At 37.5% G+C, this 7,616-nt stretch overlaps 1 protein-coding gene across 5 annotated transcripts in view; it reads right to left on the minus strand.

Moving 5' to 3' along the window:
* The window catches only part of LOC147571150 (cullin-4B-like), a 139,201-nt gene extending 136,080 nt beyond the window's left edge, over window positions 1-3,121 (minus strand). For 4 of the 5 annotated variants that reach the window (XM_086696560.1, XM_086696558.1, XM_086696559.1 and 1 more), the window contains exon 1: window positions 1,403-1,632. In XM_086696560.1, the coding sequence (XP_086552686.1) occupies window positions 1,403-1,613 (211 nt within the window). In that variant the 5' untranslated portion in view covers window positions 1,614-1,632. Of the gene's footprint in view, window positions 1-1,402; window positions 1,633-2,970 lie in introns of those variants that run through there. The other variant, XM_086696561.1, reaches the window with a different exon arrangement.
* Between the last annotated feature and the right edge of the window lie 4,495 nt (window positions 3,122-7,616).

Genomic DNA, 7,616 nt, shown 5'->3' on the forward strand with positions numbered 1-7,616 from the left:
TCCAGTCCCGTGTCAGGTTCTGTGCTGATAGTGGGAAGTCTGCTTGGGATTCTCCCTCTCCCTCTCTTTCTGCCCCTTCCCTGCTTGTGCTCTCTGTCTTAAAATAAATAAACTTAAAAAAACAGTCAAAATTATTTCAATAACTTTAAGAGATATTTGATACAGCTCTGCCCTGAGTATGAGAACCCAGATCAAATTAGTAATATTGACTAAAACAATGAAAAAAATATGCATACACCAAAGCATTTCAGTTCCTTAAACTCACCCTAATGCTGAAATATACCAAAAAAGATTGGAAAAAGTAAAATTTTCAATCTATGCAACAATGCATGAGTATAACATGAATTCAAATAATTCATGCTATTTGAAATCTTACTTAGCCACTAAAATAAGATTGCTTTTTGAAACTTCAACAATCTAAAGTCAAACTTCTGCATAATAAATCTAGCATGCACTAGGTTCTGGATAAGGAGAAAAGGTAAAAAGCAAAACACCAAGGGGCAAAATGTTACAAACATTTACTTTTGAAAGTTCTAGAAAATTTGACGTCTTATTCATAAATTTTGGATTGTTTGATATTTACTTAGAAAACTATTTTTTGAGCAGAAAATAACTGAATACAAAAGTTTTTAAATAATATTAATTAAAATTTTAAAAAACTTAATTTTTTCTTGACAACTAAAGATGGCAACATGGTTGGAATATGCCCTTTAAAACCTGTAAACTAAAAAATGAGAATCTTGACAAGATATCGAAAACATTGGTTCATAAAATGCCAAAATACCATGCAAGGATTCTGTTTTATGAATTCTATATGAAAATATTATATGAAAAATTACACTAATTCTATAAAAATTGTATGAAAAAACAATGATTATCATGAGTTTTTAATTTTTATATTAATATTTTTTCAAAATTTAAAATCTACTCCTAATAAAGGATCTTATTATGGTTTCACTGTTTATGTCCAAATGCACAATTTTTTACCACCTGTTCTGTAACTTATTGAAAATTTAAATTGTTGCCTTTTGACTCCCTACATAAGAACTTTTCTCAGTAATTTTATAGATCCACTCACTAAAAAGATGGAAGACAATGTATTCTACAACGGTGTGGCAACCTAGAGTATTTCAAACAGTAAGGGAGGGCATAAATGTATTTTAGAGAGAAACAAAGTACTGAAGAGTGGAGTAATTTTCCAAAGGTCTCGAGTTACTCCATGGTTAAACTGGGGCCCAGGATTCAGGTCTTCAGACTGTAAAATCAATGTTCCCAATCTTCTAAAAATTAACTACCTCGAAAAATGTTAACTGTATCTCTCTGAATTTAAAGTAAAGAAAAGCAGCAACAGGGTATGAAAAAAGATAAAACTGAGGTCTTAAAAAAATTATCATTAAGTTACCTTTAAAGTTTTTGATTACCAACTTCTTGACAGAGCCAGTGCCAAGCATGTTACTGGCAAAACTAGACAGAGTTGTTGGGGCTTTAGTCAAGTCGTTGTTGTGACGGTCTGCAGCCACAGAGAAAACTATCAACTTTACGTTTTTAAGTTGCTCTGGTTTCTGAGAGGCAGCAGCAGCAGCTGAAGAGGATGATGAGTCTTGCTGAGGCATTTTCACATGAAGTCCTATGAGATCCGAGAAAATTCAGGTTTATAATTTTATCTAGTAGAAGACTTAAGAATGTTTTGGTGACAGGAAAAAGAAGCAAAAGGAGATAAACACGAAGAGCATTTAGTAATATTCCTGACCCTTGTTCCTATATTTTAATCATTTTTTTCCTTAACACAACATGGAAGCAGATGCAGGGAGACCATCAGCAGGTAGTTATAATCTCTTGAGAAATAGTCAAAACACTAATGACCAGATGAGGAGATGAAATACTGTGAAAACGAAGAGAATGAAAAAATGAATAATCGTCAAAAGAAAAAGAGGAAAATAACCAAGCACAAAGGGAAAAAGTGAGACTGCTGAAATAAGAAGTGAGTTTCAGTACAGCATAGTGGCAAATGACAAAATGACTGTAGAAGTGTTTTTGGAATATGTAAGGGCAAACATGGGAAGGAAACACAAGAGATTAGAAAACAAGAGAAAACTGGGAAACAGAGGGGAAAAAAATGAAAAAGATAGAGACAGAAAGAGAACAAAATGTAAATACCAACTGCAAAAGAAAAAAAACAAAAAACAAAAACGTACAAGGCACCTATATCAGAATATTTCACAACCTCCTGCAACACAGAGCTTACCTGGGGGGGGGGGGGGGTGGGGGGCGGGGAGACACAAACACAAACAGAAACCACAGAAACAGCTAAGAGAGAGAAATCAATCAGACAAGAAGTGAAGTACAGAAAGTCAGAAAAGCCAGAATATAATACATTTGCTTACTCTGTACCACTTTACATCACGGTTGGCTATACAGACGTTTGTAATATACAGCAAACAAGAGACAAAGCTCTGCACTCTCATGGAACATTCACTATAAAGGTCCAGAAAATCTAGCAAGTCTGATGCCCAAGGTGCTAAATGATAAAATAAATAAAAACACACACATGGGGGGAAAGAGTTAAGTTTAATGAAGGATTAAAGGTAAGAAGAAAGTAGAGGTAAGAAGAAAGTAAAAAAGGGGTATGTAAGAAAATGAAGGGCAAAGCCTGCAAAAGAAAATAAAAAGCAAGGCAAATTACGCTACATAATGACTTAGGCACAAATAAACAGGGATTTTAAAAAATCATGGATATTTTGGATATCCCTCCGAAATCACGGCAAAACATGAGAGAAGTTTAGGTGAAGAGAGAGACGCAATGGTAGCACTAGGCAACATATATTCACACATAATTCCCGTTACAAAGTCGACGCTAGAAGCCTCCTGACTGCTAGAACTAAAAACAGCAACACGGCACCCTTACGATCAAGGCATAAGAAACCAGTAATAATTTACACATTTTCTGGTTGTTTGGTGCAAAGTACTTGCCTCTCTGAAACCGGAGAAAGTACTCAGAAACGACGGTTGACGTCCCCCACAGCCTCGCCGTCTCGCGATGCGACACCTCAAGATGTCTCCACCGGAAATGACGGAGTCCAAACTTCTGATTATGATTTACGCTTGCATAGCACAAGTACCCTCTGCGCTGCCAGGCGAAAGAGAAGAGGAGCTAGAGCCATGTCCGGAGAAAGATATTGTAGAGAAATACAAGATCAATTAACACTGCGTGGAAAAACACATTTTTTTTTTTTTTTAGCAGATTGCAGTAGATCACTTAGCCCTCAAATGTATGCAGTTATTTAAATAATCTGAATGTGGAGCATAAATGTATCAATCTTGTATATCCTTTCCTTGGGAGGCAGGTCGTCAAGCCGTTCCATCCACGGCTTTTAAAGCAATGTATAAAAGCTGTCAGAAGCTATCATTGACGATGTAGGGAAAAATAACCATTAACCAGCTTTATTAAAGCTATAACGTTCTTACGGAAGGAATTATTTTTTCTGATTAGTTTTTTTTTGTTTGTTTGTTTGTTTTTTATGCTGTAAGTCCTGGTACTTTTATTGAAATTAACCTCTATGTAGAATGCATAAAGTGAACGTTATAAATTTTGGTGTAGATGCATAGATGAAAATGAATTTCTCGGGGCGCCTGGGTGGCGCAGTCGGTTAAGCGTCCGACTTCAGCCAGGTCACGATCTCGCGGTCCGTGAGTTCGAGCCCCGCGTCGGGCTCTGGGCTGATGGCTCGGAGCCTGGAGCCTGTTTCCGATTCTGTGTCTCCCTCTCTCTCTGCCCCTCCCCCGTTCATGCTCTGTCTCTCTCTGTCCCAAAAATAAATAAATGTTGAAAAAAATTTAAAAAAAAAAAAAAAAAAAGAAAATGAATTTCTCTTCTTCATCCTATTTTGCTGTAAGGCTTAGCTCATGTTCTGAGTTATTCCATTCCCCCTTGCACATCTGTGAATGGCGTTTGGTAACTGGTACTTTCACCTTTTATATTGCTACATTGTGTTGCTAAATCCTCTAAATTAATGAAAGTTAATACATTTAAACAAATCTTCACTAGACATATGTCCACTACGGACATTTACTTATCAAACATATTTCAATTACTATGAGGTACACCAGACTAATACTATACATTATATTAACTAACTGGAATCTAAATAAATTTGTAAAAAAATATTTTTGACTACCTTTTTTCACCTAACTCGTTTGTGTTTGTTTGGTTTTTGTTGTTGTTGTTGTTGTTGTTGTTTTCTTTTTTACTAACCTTAACAATTCTGTGAATTATTTAAATGCCTTCAGGCCCACTCTCCTTTGTAGCTGCAGAGGAGTTAGTATAATAAACATTAACACAGTGCCAAGTATTACATTAGTGCTTCCTTGAAGTTAGTTCGTTTAATGTTGTTGCCAATCTTATGAGGTGTAGAAACACTAATTATTTCAGTTGTTCACGAGAACTTGAGAGACGTGCAAGAAAGTTAAATAGGCTACTTTTGTTTATAGTCTGATGGAAGAAAATTTACCTGTTCTTACAATACTGTAGAAAAACCTTGATTTTTTTACAGGTAGTGATGAAAAATTATGACAGCAAAGGCAGTACGAAATATGAGATTCATAAGCACTTTTGTGCCTTCTGTTACCATGTACATACTCATTCCATAGAATACTACTTACTACAATAAATATTTGCTAAATGAAGTGAATCATTAAGCCTTAAGAAAGATGGATTGAAATACTGATCCCAATGATTCACAAAGAGTAAAAAAGGGTCAGATTGTAAAACAACTGATTTTGCTTTAAATCTACTAGAAATGTTTGGCTACTATCTTAAACCATTAATATTAATGTCCCTTAACAATGACCTATTGATCTTCTTTATGTTTAGATGATAGAGGTAGATATTAGAGAGTTCTGTAAATGAGTGTTCTCCAGAAAGATGAATTTGCAAGGTTTAAATAAAGGTTACAGCGAGTCAACAGTATTCTCCAGTCAGTGATAGACATGTTTCTATACTTGGACAATTATTGTCATATTTTCAACAATTTACCTTAACTTACTTTCAGTAAAGCAATGCATTGCTCCAAATAGTGAGCTTCATTTCTTCCCTGACCAGGTCAAAGAGAGAATAAAATGCCACTTAAACTGTCTCTTTCCTCAGAATCCAAACGAAAGAAAGACACCACCATCTTCCTCTTCTTTGTATAATTAATAAATGGTAAAACTCTCGCTTCCTCTTAACAAAATCTAAAATATGTATGTTTTCCGCTTCCAATTTTAACAGATGTTGGTAAGCTACAACATGACTTTGAGCAAGAAACAACTATACTACCTTGTACTAATTATATAGTTAGGTAGAAACTTGATTTTTCTTTCTATATGTCGTATATATGCCCATACTCTCCGGAAAGCCTACAACCAAGTTTTTAATCCTTTGGGAATCGTATCAGGTTCTTTTATCTGTTATATACTGCCACAATTACATAACCTCTTTGGCTTGCTGATATTATCAGAATATCTTTCCTCCATGCTCTGTCAGATTAACTATAATCGAATTCTCTGCCACCTAGTAATAGGATATTTTGATCCAACCTTTTTTAGTAGACCAACACAAACACCCATTCATTAATCTTTCCACTGCACTCTAGTCTTACACTCTTTGGCCACAAAAGAATCTGACAAAACAGTACTAATACTGGTTCTCGGTTTGACTTACCCAAGGTGGGAAGAGACATAGTTTGGACTATCAGCCACTCACCTAGTGTAAAAGATTCCAGAATAAGTGAACTTCATAGTCTTTATAAATGTTCCCTTGTGAATGGTCATCGGGTATCTATATCAAGGGTAACTTCAAATTATTATATATATATATATATATATATATATATATATATATATATATATATATACGCACACACACACACACACAAACACACACACACATATATATATGTATTTTTTTTTTTTACTTTTTATCAGTTTGTAGAATTATTTTGAATGGGTACATAGGCTTTGTTTGGAATGATGAAATAACTCTGTGAATGCATAGTGGTTACTGTTGTTCAACATTTTAAATGTACTTAATGCTACAGAATTGTACATTTAAAAATGGTTAGGACTGACATCAATATCATGGCTGAATAAGTCATCTTTTGGTTTTGTTCTCTTCCCTCATTCGCAAAAAAAACTGGCATCTATCCATACACAAAAGTGCTTCTGTAAGAGACATTGGATCCAGCACCATATATCAAGGGACCCAGGAGGGTCTTAATTAACCAGGTGTCAGGCAATATGCAGACAGACCTCAGACCTGGCTATAGACCGTGTCCTGTGAACTGCTTTAGCTAAAGTTCAGGACCCTGAAAAGCACTGTCTTAGAGAAGTGATCACGGGAAAGAAACTCTTATGGACGGCGAGAGAAAAAGTTCTACCACATACTTAAACAAATGAAATACAAGTTTGGATATATTAGAGAGGGTAAGAGGAACAGATTATACCCCTTCTCCCCCAACGAGCTCAGTCTAAGACCAAGAAAAGAATGAAACCATGGGAGTATACACTCAGTTTCCCCAACTTTGTGGGGTACTGCCAAAGAGCCTCAATTCTCTTTCATCCGATCCAGAGTACTGATTCATGAGGTGTTTGGTGAGCTGTTTGGAAAAACGTTGGCAGGATGACAGAACACTGAAGGTATTAAAGTGATGTGGATTCTATTGACCACACCGTAGACTCTATCAAGAAACAATGCTCATGGGTGATGATTCACCCACAAATCGTCAACTGGCCCAAAGGAACCACCAAGCCTCTGCATACCTCACCCACACCCACCCACCACCTAGTGGCCGGCTTCTTGTGTGTGCTCCTGGTAAGAGCACCTTACGTTGCAGACAACAATTGAGTATGTGCAGAATGGAGCTCTGATTCTACAGACTTCAATGAACGAAACCACTAAGTGGAATTTAGCATCGTGCCTTTAGGAAAACAAAAAAGAAGTTTTTTTAGCCCCAAGTCTGGTTGGTGGTAGGATCAAGAAAAGGCATATAATCTTAAGAAGTCAGCCTTAGGAGGAATAGGGAAGATGGCAGCGTAGGAGGACACTCGGCTCACCTCCATCCTGCTGATCACTTAGATTCCACCCACATCGGCCTAAATAACCCACAAAACCGCCAGAAGACTAGCAGAATGGACTCTCTGGATCCAAGCATGGACAAGAGGCCCAAGGAAGAAGGTAGGAAGGGTGGAGAGGCGGTGTGCGCTACACGGACTGGTGGGAGGGAGCCCGGGCAGCGGAGGGCAGCCTGCCTGGCAAGGCATAGCCCCTGAGTCTGGTTTGCAAAAGTGGAGGGGCTGGACTGTGTGCATTCTGACAGCCAGGAGGACTTAACATCTGGAATGTTAAAAGTCAACAGCTCTGCTCTCAGAGAGCGGGGAGGGCGAGAGGGCACCAGGAAGGAGAGTTGCTGAGTCCAGGAAGACAGGGCTCAGCTCAGTGGGGAACAAAGGCACTGGCACGCACCATGTCCCTCTCCCATCCCCCAGCCGAAATTCCAAAGGGAACCAGTTTCCATCACCGCACTTGCTTGCACCCACAAATGCCCAATGTTGTGCTTCTGTGGATCCATCTCTCTGACTGG

This window comes from Puma concolor, unplaced genomic scaffold, assembly GCF_028749965.1.
Source record: "Puma concolor isolate L17-30 unplaced genomic scaffold, mPumCon1.1.hap2 unalloc_scaffold_5, whole genome shotgun sequence".
In the NCBI taxonomy this organism is placed as follows: domain Eukaryota; kingdom Metazoa; phylum Chordata; class Mammalia; order Carnivora; family Felidae; genus Puma; species Puma concolor.